Source organism: Diabrotica undecimpunctata, chromosome 2, assembly GCF_040954645.1.
Source record: "Diabrotica undecimpunctata isolate CICGRU chromosome 2, icDiaUnde3, whole genome shotgun sequence".
NCBI classification, from domain to species: Eukaryota; Metazoa; Arthropoda; class Insecta; order Coleoptera; family Chrysomelidae; genus Diabrotica; species Diabrotica undecimpunctata.
In genome coordinates this window covers 15,019,953-15,041,809 of record NC_092804.1, presented here as the reverse complement: position 1 = coordinate 15,041,809, position 21,857 = coordinate 15,019,953, and the positions used below count along the sequence as shown (strand labels likewise).

The following is a 21,857-nucleotide window of genomic DNA, read 5'->3' as shown; positions in this document are numbered from 1 at the left end:
CTCGTATCTTGGACACTAAGTGAAACATCACTTGAACGATTGGAGGCTTTTGTGGCGTGATGCTAAAAATGACGATTTGGCATGAGAAGACTCGGCACGGAAGGTGAAATTGTTTCAACTATGAAGAACGGCAAGTTAGAATATCAAATAGACGAATAATTTTCCGCGTTTCGTTACTAATCTTAGAAAGGGGTTTTCACTATCTACCACTGCGCTATTTAGAACATTAAATGTTCTAACTGTTAAAATAGCAATGTTAGTCGTCAAAATCCGTAGCTGATAGGTATCTTAGAATAAATGGAACCCTTGATAGAAGAGAGGAACCTCAAATAACATATTGAACCATGATGAATGTTAAATAGGTAAGATAAGCAGAAATTGACAAAATAGTAGAGGCCTTGTCCAATGATAGATATTTATGACTGATTAAAAAATATCAATATTATTCAATAAAGAACTTTTAATCTAATATACCAATTCTAAACTTTTTGGATTCTAAGATTATATAGTCTAATATCATATGTCATACAGGGGTAAAAATTTACAAGGAACACTAAAAACATTCAAAAATTAACGCAAATGCTTTATAAACTATAATCGAAAATTATATTATCCTTTTTGATTCGCTTTGTTTCTTTCATCCTTATTTTTATTTGGTAAACTATCTTTAGAATCCTCATTACTGTCTTCGGAATTTTCGTTATCATCGTCGTCATCTTTATCATCATATTCATAATTTTCTCCATAATCTTTTTCGTCTGCGTCTTCGTCATCATTATCTTCATCATCGTTATCTCCATATTCATTATCTTCATCATCGCCAGATGAATTATAATTATCTCCACTGCCATCTTCGTCGTCACTATTGAGTCCATCCTCAGTAATAGCTTGCTTTTTGTGGCTTTCAGTGGTTTCTGGTTTTGTAGATTGTGGAGTTACTCTAGTTTTGTCAGACATTGTTATTGACTCGTGGTTACTAGTTTCTGCTGTAGGTTTTTTTGTCGAATCGTTAGTAGCAGCGTCAACAGTAATCGCCTGCGTTGCTTTACTGTCTGCTGAGGTTGTATTCGTAGTTTGCGTAGTTGCTTTCTCAATTTCTGTAGTTGCTTGTGTAGTTTGTGCAGTTTCTTCCGCAGTTTGTGTAGTTGCTTCTGTAATTTCTTTTGTCAATATATTTGCCTCCAAATGGCTTGTCTGGGACTTGTTAGTAGTCTCTATCGTAGATTCTATTGTTGAAGGTTTAGTGTCACTATGTAGTGACTTACTGTTTTGTGTAAAATTTTTTCCTGTATTATCGTCTTCTACTTCTTTTTTAGAAAATTCCTTTTCAAGTTCGTCCCGGTGTCCATCGCCACTAAAAATAATTTCTGAACTATCTTTATTATTGTCATCTATATTATCATCACCACTACGGTCAACTTGTTTGTCTTCGTTATCAATATTAATAATTTCACTTTCTTTATCATATTTACTATCTTTTCCTTCGCTTCCTCCATAGCTTACTGTGTTATCACTTTTAATTACATCCGGAGTAACAGTTTGTGTTGGTTTACGTTCTATAGGGGTCGCTTTACTAGTCTGTGTAGTCGCTTTCGTAGTCTGTACACTTTGTGTAGTTGCTTTCGTACTATGCCTAGTTTCTTTCGTAGTTTCTGTAGTTGCTTTCGTGGTTTCTGCAGTTGCTTTCATAGTTTCTGTAGTTGCTTCCGTAGTTTTTGTAGTTGCCTTCGTAGTTTCTCTAGTTGCTTCTGTAGTTTCTGCAGTTGCTTCAGTCATTTCTTTAGTCAATTTGTTAGTCTCTGAGCTTGTTTCGGACTCATTGTGACTAGTTTCTGTTGTATGTTCTGTGGTTAAACGTTTGGTGTTGGTATTTTTTTCAGAATTATTTGTTGTGTTAATTGAGGATGCACTTTGGCTACCTTTTGTTTCGTATTGTTTGGTTGTAGGTTGAGTAGCTTTCTTCTCTGTAGAGGACTTACTTTCCATTACATTTTTTTCTTTATCTTCTTCTGTATCTTTTTTAGATGATTCTTCTTTAAATTTATCAAGGTTTTCCTCTTTATCACCATTAATTACATCAGAAGTAACATTTTCTGTTACTTTAATTTTTGTGGTGGTTGCTTTCGAAGTTTGTGCAGTTGCTTTTGTAGTTGGTGATGACACTTTCGTAGATTCTGTAGTTACTTCTGCATTTTGCTTAGTAAATTTCTTTTCATCTAAGTTTGCCTGAGATTTATTTCTAGTAGTTGTAGGATCTGTTGTTAAAGATTTGGAATTAGTAGTTTGTGTTTCATGCTGTGTGGTTGTGGATTGAATTTCTTGTTTTTCTGCAGAGGATATAATATTCTTTGAGACATTTTCCCCTGCTTTATCCTCATTTGCTTGTGTACTAGATAATTCCTCGATGGAATCATCACCGTCTCCAGTGAAAGAATATTCAGCACTGTCATTTTCATTGTCATCGTCAGTATCATCGCCACTACCTTCAACTTTGTTGTTTTCTTTATCAGTGTCTGTTTTATCCCTTTCGTCATAATCACCGTCTCCACTTCCATTTTCGCCGTCAACATCTCCACTTCCTTCTTCGTTATCAATATTAATTTCGTCGGTGTGTTCGGCTATTGCTTTAGATTCGGTTATTTTCTTCTCGGTTGAGCTTATATCCGTTGTATAAGTTGTGGTCGTTTGTTTACCATGTTCTGTAGATTGTATTTCTTTAATGGTTGTTAGTGATGCTTTTGTTTTATAGTTTTTTTGATTTAGTTCTTCAGGAGGTTCTCTTGTCTTCAGAATATCTGAAATAGCAGGTTCTGTTGAACTCTTTGTAGTGGTAGTTAATTCTTGAAGTCTTGTGCTTCTTCCCATAACTACTGGTGGAAGTTCTGTTGCTTCGGCATTATTGTCAGTATTGATTGAAGTCATTATTTCCTTATTTTCTGTTGTCATGGTTGATTGCTTTTGGTGTTGAGTAGTATCTGTTTCCAGTTGTTCAGTGGTTGTATGAACACTCGAAGTTGAACTAGTTCGATCGGTTGTTGTTGAAGCTTCATTCTGCTCAGTGATTTTATCTGTACTGCCGACTGTTGAAGATTCTGTTTCCAAAACTTTGGAAGAAGTTTTTTCTGTTAGTTTTGTTGAAGCTGTTTGTGTTTCCACGTTTTGAGTAGTAGTTTTAGTACTTTCAGCATTAGAATATGTAGAAGTATCTTCTTTTTTTGATGTCGTTGTAGGATTAGGTTGCTCTGTTATTGCTGTAGGAGTTATTATCACTATCGAAGAAGTTGCCGTTTCCCACTTTTCGGTAGTAGTTTCAGTACTTACAGGATTAGAATATGTAGAAATATATTCTTTTTCTGGTGTCGTTTTAAGATCAGGTTGCTGTGTTATTGTTGTAGTAGTTGCTATCACTGTTGAAGAAATTTGTATTTTCGAAGTTTGGGAAGATGTTTCAGTACTTGGAGTATCAGGAAATAGGGAAGTTTCTTTTTCTTCTGGTGAAGTTTTCAGGTCATTTTGCTGTGTTGTCACTGTGATAGTTGTTATTTCTACAGTCGGAGTTTGTGTTTTTATAGTTTCGGCAGAAGTTTCAGTACTTAAAGTCTTAGAAATTGTAGTTGTTTCTTTACTCCCTATTGACGAATCAGTTAGTTTTGTTGTTACTTCAGTTGTCGTTGTATCCAAATCTCTTGAAGTTTCGATATTAGACGTGTAATAATCTGTAGAAGTTTTTTCTTTGATTGTTGATGTTAATTCAGTTAAATCTTTGGTATTAAGTGATGTAGATGTTGATGTCGTTGATTGCAGTGTTGTTAATTCTGTTGGTAACTTTATTTCTTCTGGAGATGCCGGTAAAATTTGCTCAGTAGTTTCTTCTTCTTCGATACTTGGTTGACAAATTTTATGTAGAAAACACTTGACTTCGCAACATTTAAAGGGTGTTGGACACTGATAGTCTGTCTCACATTCGAACTGGCTAGTATCTTGTAAGGAGTATGGTTCACTGCAGGAGAATTGACCAGCTATACATCTACCGGGGCGATCTGAAAATTTATAAAACAGTTTTATAATATTTAGAAAACAAAATTTAGAAAGCAAAGAATACATTTCTAAGTATAAAAAATGATGAATGAGCTCACTCAACTTGAATTAAGACTAATAGTTTTGTTGTACATTATTTATTGTTAAGTTTAACAATTTTTACTGCATCGCAGCACTAAAGTAATTTTGGAATTTAATTTTCAGAACATATGACAGAAGATATGACTACCACAACATGCACAAAAAGATCAAAGAACTAACAACTAAAAAGAAAACCAATAATCCACACCCGACACTAATAGACGAAGACGGTAACCTTATATCAGACGACTTGAAGCTCATTGACACATGGAAAGATTACGTAGAACGACTTTTTAACGATAAACGCAGAGCGACAGTGGACCAAGATGACGACATGACTGGACCCGAAATACTAAGGTCTGAAGTGGAAAAAGCCATTTCATCGCTAAAAAACGACAAAACACCAGGTCCCGACAACATACAGGGCGAGATCATAAAACTCCTATGCGAAACGGATGACCACTTCCTCGATTTTCTGACAGGCCTTTTTAACACCTTTGACGACAAAGGGGAGATTTCGGAGGAATGGCTTCGATCGACCTTTGTAGCCATACCTAAAACACCAAGTGCAAAACACTGTGATCAACACCGCTTAATAAGCTTGATAAATCACATTACCAAAGTTTTCACCAAAATCATACACAATAGAATATATAACAAATGCGAAGCAAATATATCGGAGTCACAGTTCGGATTCCGAAGCGCATTGGGCACAAAAGAGGCGATCTTCAGTCTGCAAGTTTTAATTCAAAGATGCAGAGAGATACACAAGGACGTCCACTTGTGCGTCATCGACTTCTCCAAGGCGTTTGACAAGGTCAAACATGATAAACTCATGAAAATGCCCAGGAAGATGCATATTGATGACAAGGATCTGCGCATAATAACCCGTCTCTATTAAAACCAAAGTGCTGAGATAAAGATGGGCAACTTACACAGTGGGAAGATAGATATTAAAAAGGGTATACGATAGGGATGCGTCCTCTCGCCGCTCCTGTTTAATATATACTCTGAACAAATCTTCAGAGAAGCACTGGGAGAAGTTTCGGAGGGTATCAAAGTAAACGGAGAGGTAATCAATAATATTAGATATGCTGACGACACAGTTATTATCGCAAATGACTGCAACGAGCTTCAAAGACTCATGCAAAGCATACACACAGCAAGTCAAGAATATGGTTTAGAACTCAATACAACCAAAACTAAATGCATGCTCATCAGCAGAACACAACTTCCTCCGATGCAATTGGCATTAAACAACCGAAAAATAGAACAAGTGGAGACATACACATACCTTGGAACCACAGTCAACCCAAAATGGGACCAATCAACAGAAATAAGATCACGAATTGAAAAAGCGCGAAACGCGTTCAACAATATGAAAAAGTGGTTCACAAGCAAAATCTCAATGGAACTAAAATTGAGACTGGTCAAGTGTTATGTCTTCCCGGTCTTGTTCTATGGAGCAGAGGCATGGACCACAACGGAAGCCATCCTGAAGAAACTAGAATCCTTTGAGTTGTGGATATATCGCCGTATTCTTCGGATATCCTGGACAGACTACATCACTAACGTGGAAGTAATGCAGAGAATAGGCAAAAGCAAAGAAATAATCTTCACCGTAAAGAAACGGAAGCTTGAGTACTTCGGACATGTCATGAGGCATACTAAGTACCGGCTGCTACAGTTAATAGTCCAAGAAGAATCGACAGTAGGAGACGACCGGGAAGAAGACGACACTCATGGATGCATAACCTGCGACAATGGTTCGGACTAACATCGACCGAACTGTTCAGAGGTGCCGTAAACAAAGTCAAAATAGCCTTGTTAATAGCCAACGTCCGAAACGGATAGGGCAAAGGAAGAAGAAGAAGAATTTTAGATATGGGTTTAGAGAAGCAAAGTGAACTATTCGCATTGTGTGATATCGATAAATATATTAAAATTGAAGGTATGTAAGCAACTTTATTTTGAAAATTGAGTTAAAAGAGCAAAAAAGTGAAAAAACGAGGTTTTATAGGTTAGATGTTTACTTTAATTGTTTTTAAACTATAAACTGAAAACTGTAAATTGTTAACTGTAAATTAGTAGTATTTTTTCTAAAACGATATCATGTACTTCTTATATTTAAAATCGGATCATTTTGCTTATTCCGAGTCGAAGTACTTGCCCTTGACCTCGGATGAAGATTCGGCAAAAACTAATAGGAATGGTGAAAAAGATGACAATTATACAACTGTATAAATCAATTAAATCATTTATCTACGTCAACAAATAACACTAGTTTTTTGTTTTCTTTTATACAAAAAAATAAATATTTAAATTACTTGGGTCATGTGTTAAGAGGTGAAAATATGAATTACTCCAAATCACATTGGAAGGTAAAGTGCAGAGCAAAAGATCAGTTGGAAGATGCCAGAACTTGTAACTGAAACACCTGTAATTGCCATTTGGATCGCTAACCTTCGAAAAGGGAGGGCGCCATAAGAAGAATATGTTTATTAAATAGAATATATAAAATACTGCTTACCTCCACGATCGTTGTGTTGTATTTTATAAGACTTTGGAGCTTGAATCTTCCGATAATTCTTTACGTATCTATCCGAGGCAATAATATCAAAGTGATCTCCATTCCATTTATAGTAATACTGCTGCCATTGAGTATTAACAAAAACGAAAAGTAGAAAAAAATATGTCGTTTTAATGATTGTTTCCATTTCAGATCTAGAAAATAGAAAAAGAATATATAAACAAGTCTTAAAATCAAATAAGTATCATACTGTGTCCTTAAATAAGTTTCCGAATAATTTGTGATTACTATTTTTAGTCTATTTAAGAAGTATGAATATATTAACAAAAAGAGAAATCAAACGATTTCTACCTAGCGAAACCACATTCAAATTTTACCCACTGTGCTTTCTAAAACTTGCAAAGCAAACAGCTTGATAAATTACTCGGCAAGGGAATCTAAAATTGCATTCCACATGCCGTTCATCATGGTCAAAATTCGTAGTGAATTCAGTTTCTGGTTAAAGTAATAAAACATAATGACGGTATTAGATTTTTGTTTTGATACAGTGCAACGACAGCCGCTTATACGTATTTCGACCTCTTTAGGTCTCCTCAGAGCAGTATAGCCACTACTCTGAACCAAAACAAAAATCTTTCCTGTCCTAGACAATAGTTATCAAAATAACTATATACGGACGCAACTACGCCATCTAAAAACAAAAAGAGAAATCAAACGATTTCTACCTAGCGAAATCGAATTAAAAATTTTCCAACTGTGCTTTCTAAAACTTGAAATTGAATTAGATTCCCTTGCTGAGTAATTTATCAAGCTGTTTGCTTTGCAAGTTTTAGAAAGCACAGTGGGAAAAATTTGAAAAAAAAAAGTTTTTAACGTAATTCGGGTCCTCTATAAATCTCTGGTTAAGATTTATTGGCGGGTATTTTACTTTTAAGTTTGCAGTTTTGTAGCATTCCGTATTTCCTTTTGTTTTACAAAAATTATAACTTTATTATTAAGTAAAATAGTAGAGAATCCGATATAACAAAGACCTTCATCGATCTGTTTATTGGTTGAAAAAATTTGGTATATAATTTAGTATGGTAAAAATTCTAAAAAGGCAAGAGGTGCCCGATATAATTTTGTCCAGACTGTAATTAATTACTAATTAAAAAATGACTTTTTATAAATTTCATTAGTGAGTTTAACAAAAAATACTAACTAAACACTAACGAAAAGAACTTTAATCAAATAAAAGGCAGATATCGGATAAACTCACTACAAGTTTAACCCTAATTAGAAAACTGAAATACAGAGAGGATAGGTAATACGATATAATAGTAAAAACCAACCTAAAACTGACGGTTTAAGACGTTTTCGACTAACCCACCTTATATCTGAAGGAATACAATACCTTATAATCCTATTACGGGGGTATTTTGAATGGTTAGAAATGAACGACCAGTGTCGTAGAGTATATGATTGAAACATTTATTTGAACTAAATAAATATATTTTTTAAATTGTACTTATGTAAATTGTATTTTTTAATAAAACTTATTTATTTTCTCAAAAATAAAAAGTTTCTTGCCATTTGTAAAAGATACATTTATTTAATTAAGGAGAAAGGCGCCAAATGTCGCCTGGCAAAACTTCCAAAGTGTTTTAAATGTATCCATTATTTTCGAATCCGGAGAAAACTAATAAATATTTTTGAAAAATTTAAACGCAGAATGAAAGATTACATTATTACTTAGGGCAGAAAGTCCCTGAAAACTTCTACAATGTTTATTTTAATATGTTATGTAACGGGTGAAAATAAAAGAGAAAATATAGTATAATTTTTAATTGAAAATATTGCATGCAAAAGAAACTTTTTATTTATTCTAAAAAATATTTCATTCTGCCTTTAAATTTTTCAAAAATGCTTTTTAGTTTTCTCAGGATTTGAAAAAAAAAATGGATACATTTAAAACACATTGAAGATTTTGACAGGCGACATTTTGCGCCTTTCCCCTTTAATACCTTACGATTACAACTACTATTACTTACCTTATATAATTACGATTAAAAAACTATTCAAATTCAAAATAAATAGGATCAACTTCGGAATCCGAGTCGTCTTGAGGGTTAATAATTAGGTCGCATCAATTATGTTATCAAGATCCCACATTTTTTGTTCTTCTTCTATTACATGTCTTACTGCATCTTTCCAGTTTTGTTTTGTAATATGTTATAAAGACTCGTATAGCAATTCACGTACAGCTTGTATTTTATATGACGTATTTTTTCTAGCCACATAACTTTTCATTTGTGCCCAAATGAGTTCAATTGGATTTATTTCGCAGTTGTAGGGTGGAAGTCTAAAGACTGTGATGTTTCGCCTTTCCGCCATTTTGTCAACTACGTATTTCTTGAACTTAGATTTTTGTGTTGCCGGGCAATTTTTAAAAGTTCTGCTTTTACCATTCCATCTTCGTAAGGCAGATACTTATTCCGCAGCCAGTCAAGAATATCCTGTTTCTTCCACGCATTCGTTAGAAGTCTTTCTACTAGTCGTGAATGATAAGGTGCATTATCTGATACTATAATTGAATTTGGTGGTATGTGTTCAATCATTTGCTCAAAATACTCTTCGAAAACATCAGCTGTCATCTCCTCGTGATGATCTTTTGTGCTTTTGGAATGAAATTCCAACAAACCATGCTTAACAAATCCTTTTTCACTGCCAATGTGAGAAATTATTAATCTACTGCCTTTACCAGAAGGTGGGGAGATACCAGTAGACCAACCTTCCATAAAGGCTTGCCTGGAGCTTAATATATTTTTATCTGACCAATTTTTTTTTTAGAGTATGACCTGAGTTTACCCACGTTTCATCCTGGTAGAAGATGGGCCTTTCTTGAGCCCGGAATTTTCTTATGAATCTTAGATAATTTTTTCTCCAACATCATCTTCTCCTCCCGGTCAATCAAAAGTGATTTTCGGTCTGATTTCTCTCACTGGAAATTTAATTCTTTTAAAACTTGCCACAATTTAGTTCGTCCGATATGAGGCAAATCCGGGTCGTCTCTAACTTGAAAAAAAATCCATGAATTTTCCTTCGAATACCATTTTTGGCAAATTCATCAATTTCAATAGGCTTTTTCCCTCTCTTTAAGTTTTCGTTTCTGTTTGGGTTAGCTTTACCGTGTTTTTTTCTTTCTGATAGGAACCTATATAAAGTTGACTCTCCTACGCCAGTCATGTTGGCACAACTTTCGACTATGTTGCGAACAGTGTTTGTGGGATTCTGAGAAACCAGAGCATCGTGAACATTCAGGACAATAGTCTTCTCTCTTGGTGAATAGACAGACTTACTGACTGTACGCAACAGTACCGGTGTAAAACTTGATGATGAAGCCATCACAAACAATCCAACAAAACGAGCGAAAGGTACGTATATGTTCGTAGGTATATGGAATAAAAAATCACTCACGCACTGCATATAATTCGCAAAAGAAATATTCAAGACGCTAATTACTGCCGTAGACGCGGAAACACCGACGAGCCGTAAATTACATGCGATCAAAAACGTACTAAACAAAAAAATTGTTTTCGTTCGTAATAACTTCACCCTTTTAAGTTAAGTTTCGGATATAATTATATTATTAAAAATCTGGGGAATTCCATCTTAATTATCTTGCAACGAATAGTACATTCGGATATGAATTCCAGGTTTTCTAGTAAAGTGATCAAACGCGAAGATTAGTATTGAAATATCCAAAGAGATAAGGTATTCCTATTTACAAAATTGTTAAAGGTTAAATTCTTATTTTTATTAATATGATATAATAACCAACATTAGTCGTGAAAGTTTTAATTGTTTTTTTGCTAAATATATTGGTATTAAAGTATTATCAATATTATATATAACAGTATTAAAACAGTATATTATTATTTAATGAATAAACACCTTAGGAACGCCTATGATTTACGACCGTTTTATGAGTTTGAGGCATATTTTGTGCTCTCAACAATTTGTGAACAGAGAATAGAGCATCTTCAGGGGCGTTTCGTCAATTTTGGCCTATCCAACAATCACAGAATGTCATAAACATAAAATTGTACATGCTGCCATGATATAACTTCGCCTTTTTTTAAATTTTAAACTGTTTGTCCTTGTGTAGTGTAGTGTAGTGTTATGTACAATTTTATGTTTATGACATTCTATGATTGTTGGATAGGCCAAAATTGACGAAATGCCCCTGAAGATTGTCTAGGAAGCGAAAGTACTTGAGCAAGATTTAATTAATAAACTGTGCTCGATATCTGCCTTTTATTTGGTCAAAGTTCATTTATTTGAGCATTCAACCTTATATCAATTTACTAACGAAAAGTACAAAGCATGAGTACTCAGTCACAGCATGAGGACGAAAATATTATTAACTGTGAAAGAAAATATTGGATTACCTAATAAAGATGATACTTCAGACTCTTTTCAAAAAAGCAAAATTCAAAAGGACACAAAAATCTTGGATAGTATCAAAAAGGGAATAAAAGAAACGATGAATCCATTTGATGACACAATTAATCATTACCATTTGTTTATTATTTCAAATGGAAAATCTACATCTAAAGAAGTTACCGGTTTCCTGCTGAACATCAAAGAAACTGGCAGCCACAAAAAATTAGAATTTATTTATAAAACACTAACAAAATTTTGGCAATTTTTAACAAGGCAAAAATGGGGATGGGTAGGACATGTTGCAAGAATGAAAGACGACAGTTGGATAAAAAAATTGCTTGAGTGGAGACCACGGGCTGACAAGCGAAGTCGAGGAAGACCCCCAACGCGATGGACCGACGACCTCAAAAGAATCGTGACCAATTGGATAGCAGAGGCGCAGAACAGAAGCAGATGGAAAAGTCTAGAAGAGGCCTATGTTCAACAATGGACAACTCTGATTGATGATGAATGATGATGAACAAAATTTTGGTCTAGCAATGGGCTCTAGTTTATCTCCATTATTAGCTGATATATTTATGGAAGATTTTGAAACAAGTATTATTTATAAACAAAGTTTAAAACATCTAGCAGATCATACAGCTTTATATCGGTTCTGACAAATTTGTTAATTACTGGTAGTTAAAATTAAAAATATAATTTAATTTTTATACTGTTTGCAACTTAAAGTTAAATGTGACAGTGTACTGAAAATCGTAGAATTCTGTGTGTACAAAACTGCATTATTAATAACCTTAAAATCAGAAGTTTAATAGGCAAAATATTTTATCGATTTCAATTCAACTTATCGATAATCGACAACAACTTTTTGCTGGTTCTTGCTTCTTACAAGTAATTAGGCTAGGCTGCTGTTCAATTTTATTAAGTGGCCAGGTCCGGCTTCAGATCCTCTGTGCCAATGTACGTAAATTCTCAGCGGGAAGATGGATGAACCGGAATCAGCTACTACCTCACGAAATATACCCACTACGTCACTTATATCTTACTCCAATGCATTAAACAGTTTCAAATATCCTTCAAAAGACCAAGGTATTATACTTTCAACCATACAAGGAATAAAAGTTTTCGAATATATAAAAGCTGTTGGATCAATAGTATAGCCCAAAAATGTTGTTTGGGCATCCAAAATATCAAACAACCGCATCTGCATCTACCTCTCCTCTAAATATGTAGTTGATCAATTTCTTAGCTCCCACAAATATATAAATATTGATGGTAACCAGATTGAAGTAAGAAGACTTATAACCCCTGCCCAGAGACTCATCATATCTAATGTATGTCCTACTATACCTAATAGCATAATTGAAGAGCACTTAAAAACTATGGGTATAAAATCCGCCTCCAACATGACGTTTCTACGAGTAGGCATGCAAGACTCAGAATACAGCCACGTACTCAGCTTTAGGAGGCAAATGTTTATAAGTCCTTTAGAAAATGCATCAATTCCTGACTCATTTCTAATCTCATTCGACAATACATCATATCGACTATACATTTCCATAGATGGTTTAAACTGCTCCAGATGCAAGATTGTCGGACATCACGATTCTGACTGTCCTTTATCATCATCAAGCAACTCAATTAATCAAATGGTAACTGACCACCACGTGAATATACATAACTCTACCAATGAAAAATATAATCAGCTACAAGATCAACCACGAAACCAATACCAAGAAGATACCGAAACATTAATGGAACCAGAACCCAATACCATACAAAATCACGCATCAGCTACAAAGGACCAAACCACTTCCTCACAAACAAACAATGAATTACAAATCTTAAATCAACCAAAAATATTCCAAGATAATTCCTTAGTAATTGAAAGCGATAGAAAAACCACTGAAATTACTCCTGCAACTAAAAGACAAATATCCTCTCCTGAAATTCTTGAAAATGACCTACCTCCTCCCGATACTCAAAAACCTAAGAAAAAGCCTAAAACCCAAGAAGATATTCCAATTATTCTAAATCAAATTAAAGAAAAAATTGAGAAAAGAAACCCTTCCTTTACACTTACTTTTCATGAAATATGTGATTTTCTGGCAAATTCCCTTCACTCAAAACATCCTGAACTCATTGTTAAAAATTATTCAAATGAAAGCCAAGAAATAAAAGAAATTTTAAACTTTATATACTCTCAAATACAAAATAAAACTTTAAAAAACAATATCACCAGATTGAAGAAGAAACTGCTTCTCAACAGTCCTTCTTCTACTGAGGAAACTGACCAAGAATCAAGTTCTCAACAATAAATAGTTAACACATAAAGAGTTAATGGCCAGCACATTCATATTACAGTGGAACCCCAACGGTTATTTTACACATATAGAATCCATTAAGCTTCTTATACACGAATATCTTCCTTTAGTCATATGCCTAGAAGAGACCCATTTCAAGCACCAAAGTGTGACATTAAAAAATTATGTTCCTTTTCTAAGAAACCGAGTTGCAGATTTTTGTAAGGGATGACATAGAGTCAACTGAAATACAGCTGCAAACAAATCTCGAAATAGTTGCAGTGTCAGTCACCCACAAAATGAAAATCAATATTTGCAATGTATACTTACCTCATCCTACTGATTTAGACATAACTGAACTAAGCAATGTTTTAAACCAAATTCCACACCCAAAAATAATATTAGGCGATTTTAACTGTCACAACAGTACTTGGGGAAGTAACAAAACCGACAAATGTGGCAATCTCCTAAATAATCTCATTGATAATTTAAATTTAGTTTTACTAAACACTGGCAAATCTACTAGGTTCAATTCATACAATGGTACATTTTCTGCCATAGATCTCTCTTTATGCAGTCCGTCGCTAGCTCCTTTATTATACTGGGACACATTGGGGTATTTATATGAGAGTGATCACTTCCCTATCACGATAACCATAAACACTAATGATAAATCAACTTTTCCAATTCACCAGACATGGAAAATAAAGTCAGCTGACTGGAATTTATATCGAACACTGATAGAAGAACAAACAAACAAATCTAATTTAACCAATAACGCAAACCAAAATTTGGAAATATTTAATAACATTATTATTTCTGCAGCAACAATCGCAGTGGGAAAAACAAAATCGAGTCAAATGCAGCCAGTTCCTTGGTGGAATAACGAAATTGCACAAGCACTCACTTTGTCTAAACACGCTTTTAACGTTTACAAGAAACATAAAACTATCGAAAACCTTTTAAGGTTTAAAAATCTCAGAGCTCAAAGCAGACAATTAATCAAAAAAGCAAAAATTCAATAAATCCTTCCACTCCCTTAGGCAACATATGGAACAAAGTCCGCAGAATAAAAGGTACAAAATACTTTCGAGGTATAGATACTCTATCATATAATAACCAAACGCATTCAAACAAAGAATATATTCCAGAGATACTAGCAGATATATACGAACTTAATTCTGGTGATTCTAATTACAGCCTGTCCTTTCTAGAGCACAAAAAACTAACGGAGTCTTCAAATATACAAATCACAGAGAGCAGCAATCCAATAAACAAACCAGTAAGTCTTCAAGAATTAGAATTTTGTTTAAGTGCTAAAAATTCGAGTCCAGGACCTGATGATATCCACCCTCTTTTCTTACGAAATCTTCCTCTGAATGCAAAGCTAATATTAGTTGATATTTTTAATAATATTTTTATTCATCATGACTTTCCTGATCTATGGTCGCAAGCAACTATAATTCCAATCCTTAAATATAATAAACCAAAAGACGATCCAAATTCCTATCGTCCAATATCACTTACGTGTTGTACCTGCAAACTTTTAGAAAAAATCCTTAATTATCGTCTTAAATGGTACCTCGAAAACAATAACCTAATAAGTATCAGACAAAGTGGATTTCGTACGGGTAGATTTACAACAGACAATCTAATAACACTTGAATCAAGTATACATGAATCCTTTCTGCACAACCAAAAACTTATTGCCGTGTTTTTTGACATAAAAAAAGCGTTTGACACAACATGGAGACATCTTATACTAAAAACACTTCAAGAATGGGATGTTCAAGGGCACATGTTGTCCTTTATTAAAAATTTTCTAGAAACACGAACTTTTCGAGTTAGAACCAATGGATTTACATCCTCCAGACGAGTACTTCAAAACGGCACTCCACAAGGATCTACTCTAAGTCCTATTCTCTTTCTAGTTGCAATAAATAGTATTATACATCAAATAAAACTACCTGTATTTACTAGCCTATATGCAGATGACTTTGTCATTTATCTAAGAACAAACAATGTAACTCTGGGAACACACATACTGCAAACTACCTTACACACAATTGAAAGCTGGTCGCAAAACACGGGTTTTATATTCTCTAGTGAAAAGACACGTTATTTAATTTTTAGCAAAAGAAAAAATTATCCTAATGTTCAATTAACACTAAATGGAGTTGTCCTGAAACAAGCAGAAGAAATAAATTTCTTAGGACTTTCTTTTGAACGTAACTTAAACTGGGAAACCCACATCACCAATCTGCAACGCTCTTGCCAATCCAGAATTAATCTACTAAAGATGCTGTCAAATACCTCTTGGGGGGCAGATACAACAACCTTACTTACTCTATATAGATCACTAATACGAAGTAAACTAGACTACGGCTGTTTATGCTACGATACTGCTAACAAAACATCTTTAAAAAAACTTGACTACATTCAAAATATGTGCTTGAGATTAGTTTTAGGTTACAAGTTTTGGCTAATGAACTGTCCTTAAGCCAACGAAGGCAACTCCTATCACTAAATTACGTTGCCAGAATTTCAGCAAACAACAGCAACGTAACCTACTTAACAATACTTTGCAGAACAAATATAACGTCCGATCTTTACAGAAACATTGCAATAAAAAAACTACCATTTCCCGAACGAATAAAAGGTATTGGTCTTAATTTAGAACAGTTCAGTCTTACTATGCCTATTCATGTAAATGTTCCTCCTTGGATGATTAAACCTCCAAAAATAGACACGTCTCTAAAAGAACTCCCGAAACATTCCACACATCTTTTTCTTATACAGCAAGCTTATAAAAATGTAATATCCAAATACCCAACAACCCATCAAATCTTCAATGATGCTTCCAAATGTCATGAAGGACATGCTGCAGCCTACATCTACGAAAACGTCAAGTCTACCATACGAATCCCAACACATTGTTGTATATATACCGGAGAGCTTACGGCAATTCACCAGGCCGTGAAAAAATGTTGTTCTATCAATGAAAGCAAATTTGTTATCATCACCGATTCAATGAGTGCATTACTTGGAATAAAACAGCTATATACAACTCACGCCATACTTCTCAAGATCAAAGAAGAGTTATCTTATCTACAGACTCAACAAAAAGATATTTTCTTTATCTGGGTACCTTCCCATATGGGAATAAGTGGTAATGAGGAAGTGGACTCTCTGGCAAGCAATGCAACCACCAACCAAAGTATTGCTATCATAAATCAAATGCCTTGGACTGACCACAAAGTAAATATCAAAGCCCACGTGTACAGAGCGTGGCAAACTACTTGGGATCACACTGCTAACAAACTCAAAGAATGTCTTAGTCAAGTAGGAACCAAACTCATCTTACCAAATAATAGAAAAGACTAAGTCATTATCAACCGACTCCGAATAGGACATACTTTCCTTACACACAAGCATATCTTCAACCAGGAGGCTGCTCCGATGTGTACCAAGTGCAGCACTCAGTTGTCAGTGAAACATATAATTGTTGAGTGTCCAGTGTACCAGAACGAAAGAATCGCGTGTGCCCTTAGTGATAATTTAAAAAGTATACTAACGTCAAATTTACAGTCTTTATTAAGTGATCTTAAAATGACTAAACTATATACCAGATTGTAAAAAATATTTTTTTTTATGTAACAATATGTATCTTACTGTTTGTGTATGTCCCCCTGCTAATAACCCTTAGTGGTTGATGCGGGTATATTTGTTTAAATAAAAAAAAAAAAAGTTTAAAACCCACAGTATGATATGTAAATGATGTATTCTGAATATGGCCTCATGGATCAGAGTTGTTGGTCACATTCCTGAAAGATATAAACGATGAAGAAGAGACAATAACATTTAACATGGAAAAAGAATATAATAACACACTACCCTTCCTGGATGTTTTAATATCTAAAAACGATACCAGATATGAGACTTGGGTATATAGAAAACTAACATACACCATCAGAGATTTATTCGTTCTTGGAGGAAAAACATTTATTAATAACTGTTTTATTAAAAAATGATTATCGTCTATCGTTTGGCATGTCATCATGGTTATCTTTTTAAAGACAAATTACATGCTATGATATTTTTCTGACGGATATTCTCAAGTTAAAGTTGATTTCATGTAATCGAATGAACTATCTTAATAAAGCCGTCCAGGAATGCAACTCAGCAATATTGGCAATAGCATTGTAAAGTTGTCTACTTTAAAATGTCAATTGTCAATATAAATGAGTCAGATAAAACTAAATTATTAGAAGAATTTTTCACCAAGTTACAAAACACAAAATTTGTTTAATTTATTAATGTTTGTATTTTGAGACCGATTTCCGAAGTGGAAATTGAAACGTCAATAAACTTATTTTAATCTTCAATTGTGGCTTATTCCCATTAAAGTATCTAATTGAAACTGCCACAAGAAAATAGCTTCAGAACAATATTACGAACTTTTAATGAATATAATGCAGAGCAAAATCAAAGGCAGAAGAAGCTTACCAAGATGTAAAATCTCGTAGATACGCAATCTTTGCAAATGGTTTTGCTGTAGTTCAATTAAACGCTTCACACACTTAACAAACAAAATTATAATAGCAAGAATGGTTTCCAATCTCCCATAGGAGCGAAACTTAAAGTAAAAAACAAAGACTTACCAGAACCTTCCAATCACATAAACTGTCACTACTTAAATAAGTTTATTTCATCAAATTAATCTATTGGAAGATTAATCTAAGTTATAAAATATAAATTTGTAAACTAAAAAGAAACAGTGCTCTGTGTATTCGCATTTGGCCTTTCCCGCAATGTTTACTTAAAGTATTCTTATCGATTTTTCTTGTTATTAAAACCTTGAAAAAAGGGAAGCGGGCCTTACCTAAAAGATAAATCGTTTTATAAGAATGAATTTATTGTATAATTCGTTTTTATTTAAACAACTTTTTAATATATTAGAAAACCTTCGATAAGTGCTGAAGCAACTAACTAGATTTAATGAACCGAAATAAAAAAATTAATTAAAGATATTACTTATTCCATTCAGTGCTAGATTATGATTTTTACTGTCCAGTAATAAATTACCAATTATTTTAAAAATTAATATTTCTAAAAAGCCATAAAAAAATATCTTTAATGTCCAAGTGATTCATTATTGTGTTTTGAGTGCTGAATTACTCTCACTCGATTTCTTTGGTGGCCAGTGTTTGTAATAAATGTTTTTTTTTTAATTTTGCCAGCATTTTAACTTTTCAAATTTTCTTTGTTAATGATAAAGTGTGATTTTTGTGGTTAGTATATAATGGGATTGGCACTCTAATGTGCCACGTACTAAAAATATTCCTAAAGATTATTCATCGTAGAATATATAAAAAGTTAGAACAAGACATTGGACACACTCAGTTCGGATTTAGAAATAATCAAGGAACTATTTTTTATAGAGAAGCATTATATGCAGTAAATGTGCTAATACACAGATGTTTAGATGTAAACCAGGACATATATGTCTGCTTCCTAGATTATAATAAGGCATTCGATACAGTGAAACATAATCCGTTAATAAAACTTCTGGGAACAAAGAACATCGACACAAGGGATATAAGAATAATAAATAATCTGTATTATGAACAAGAAGCTGTCATGAGAATAAATAATTTAAAAACTAATAAAATAAAAATCAAAGGAGGTGTTAGACAGGGCTGTGTCTTGTCGCCATCACTGTTTAATGCATACTCAGAGGAAATATTAAAAAAAGTATTAGAAGATGCAGTAGCAGGCATAAAAAAAATAGCCTGTCCATACGTGAAATTAGATATGCTGATGATACAATACCATAATAGGAGGAAATATTACAGATCTACAAAGAATTTTAGATAAGGTTGTTGCAGCGAGTGAAGAATTTGGTCTGTCACTAAACAAAATTCATGTTTATATCAAAGAAAAATATTAGATACATTAATCTACACGTAAATAATAAGACGATAGAACGAGTTCAGAATTATAAATATTTAGGGACAAACATTAATGAAACAAACGATAATACCCAAGAAATTAGAGTAGAATACAGAAAGGGTTAGAATAGAAAAGGTGAGAAGTGCATTTAATTATATGAAACAAATATTATGATGTAAAGACCTAAGCCCAAATCTTAGAAAACGAGTACTTAAGTGTTATGTATTTTCTGTTCTTTTGTATGGTGTGGAGACATGGACTTTAAATAAACAATGTCTCAATAAATTGAAAGCATTTGAAATGTGGACATATCGAAGAATGCTGAGAATCTCATGGACAGACAGAATCCCCTAATACCGCAACTATGGGTAATAATGCTCATGCTAAATTTATTATCTGGCCTCACTTTCACCTTTATTAAAAGAAGTAATATATTCTCATTGTTTTCTCGATTACCTTAATCTCTCTTGGTCCGCTCTCTTTCTCTCTCTCTCCCTCTTTCTCTCTCCCTCTCTCTCTCAGTCTCTCTCCCTCATTCCCTTGGCCGCTCCCTCTTTTTCGGGTTTATTTTTTCGTAAAAATCTTATATCTTCATTTGTCCAGAATTACCAGTTCTTGAAATCGGTTTAAATACTATGAGGCACTTTTCACTAAAGTACAAAAATATCCTTATTTATATGTTAATTTTTAAACAGATGCCTGCATATATATATATATATATATATATATATATATATATATATATATATATATATATATATATATATAGAGAGAGAGAGAGAGAGAGAGAGAAAAGGAGTACGACCGTCAATCCAAAATAAACTAAGGTACACTCGAAGAGTGGTGGGTTTTTCGGTCAAAGTGGAGAAATAAAAGACAAAGAAGGTGGCTACTTCATCTATTTATTGAAGACGTTTCGCTTTCTGCTCAGAAAGCATCATCAGTTCATCTAAAAAGAACAATATGAAACCAAACATCCATAGAGAAATTACAACAAAAGTGTGTTACCTTACAAAGACATGTAGCAGTCAATGATGTTAAAAATATGAAAAAACTTACGAAACTGGACATTCAGAGTTAACGTTGTATAAAATAATTAATTGAAACTAGGTATAGTTTGCAATTTAACAAAATTAGCACAGCAAAAGAATATGTGATAAACATACATGTATAAAAAAGTTATTATAAAAACTTAAGTAAAAAACATTAAGCTTTATTTTAAAGTGTAAAGAACTAAAAAGATCATACGAATGCACTTCCAACAAATTTATTTAATAAATTAGATTTTAATTTTAACTTTAGGTAACATTATAAGTTATTTAAGATTAATAGTAATAAGATAAAATGAAGTTACCAGTCTTTAGCTTACTGAGTCTCGCCGATAAATGAATTTACAGGTTTAACACCCACGCAAACAACGTGAAGAGAAGTGGCCTTTAGGTCAAAATGACATAAACAGCAAGGCAACCTACCAACCTCTATATAATAAGGCGGTATATTCAAAAAATGTGATAAATTTGGTTGACAGCTTGCCGTTAAAAAACCAAACAATGAAAGGAAAAGGTGGTTAAGATCACCATTTACCCCAACAGTGATTGATCTGTCAACAAAGAACAAAGCATGCGAAGTCAATCCAAAATATCATATATTATAATATTATGACGTCACTAGTTAGCCAGCTAACAGGTGAAGATTAATACAACTTCCACAGTCCAAAGGTTCAAACATTTAGGACCGTAATGAAAAAGATTCTATGAATCAATTTCATTTTAAATTTTATCAAACAAGTTCATCAAAAAGAACAATTACTTAATTATGTAAAAGTGATATTGACAAATATTAATAAAATATAAGTTGATAAATCTTAGTTAAGGAAGGAATAATTTATTTTATTTTATTTTTATTTAAATTTATTATATGAAAATGTAATAACAAAACCCCAATGTGGGACAAAATTTAAGTAAACAACATATCAAGCCTAATTCTGTAAAATTATTGCATGATAAATTTGACTCAAATTACTAATGTCGGTTCTCTTATTAAGGGTATTAGGATGTTTTAATATTGAACACATTTCTAAAAACTGTCTTTTAACGAGATTGCGTTCAGTGCCAAGAATTTTAACTTCATTAAAGTTTACTTCGTGCTTAGTGTTGATAGCATGTTGGGCAAGAGCACAAGTATGCTTAGATAAATTAATATCACTGCGGTGTGTCGTAAGACGCCCTCTCAGTGATCTCCCTGTCTGACCGATGTAACATGAGTGTGACTCTTTGTTTCCCATTCTGTATCCTCTTCTTGTTTGCCTGTCCGGTTCAGTGTCACAAACAGGTTACTTTTTTTGCTTATTTCCCTGGCCTAATTATCCTTAATGCTAAACATATGTAAAATTAAGCGACCGACACAACAATCCAGACGACATTCGTCTGACGTACCTTTTAATTAAACTTCTAATAAGTCTAACAATAAAAGACTGAAAACATTTTTTTAACATTTCCACAAAATTTATTATACTACACTAACACTAC

General features: G+C 33.3%; 1 protein-coding gene across 1 annotated transcript; it reads right to left on the bottom strand.

Annotated features, from left to right (window-relative positions):
- Window positions 1-570: 570 nt before the first annotated feature.
- LOC140434231 (uncharacterized) lies at window positions 571-17,068 on the bottom strand. Its single transcript, XM_072522333.1, has 3 exons — window positions 17,050-17,068; window positions 6,650-6,843; window positions 571-4,040 (listed from the first exon to the last, which is right to left on the bottom strand). Exons 2-3 carry the CDS (start codon window positions 6,834-6,836, stop codon window positions 610-612), a joined length of 3,618 nt encoding a protein of 1,205 aa, XP_072378434.1. The 5' UTR covers window positions 6,837-6,843; window positions 17,050-17,068; the 3' UTR covers window positions 571-609.
- Between the last annotated feature and the right edge of the window lie 4,789 nt (window positions 17,069-21,857).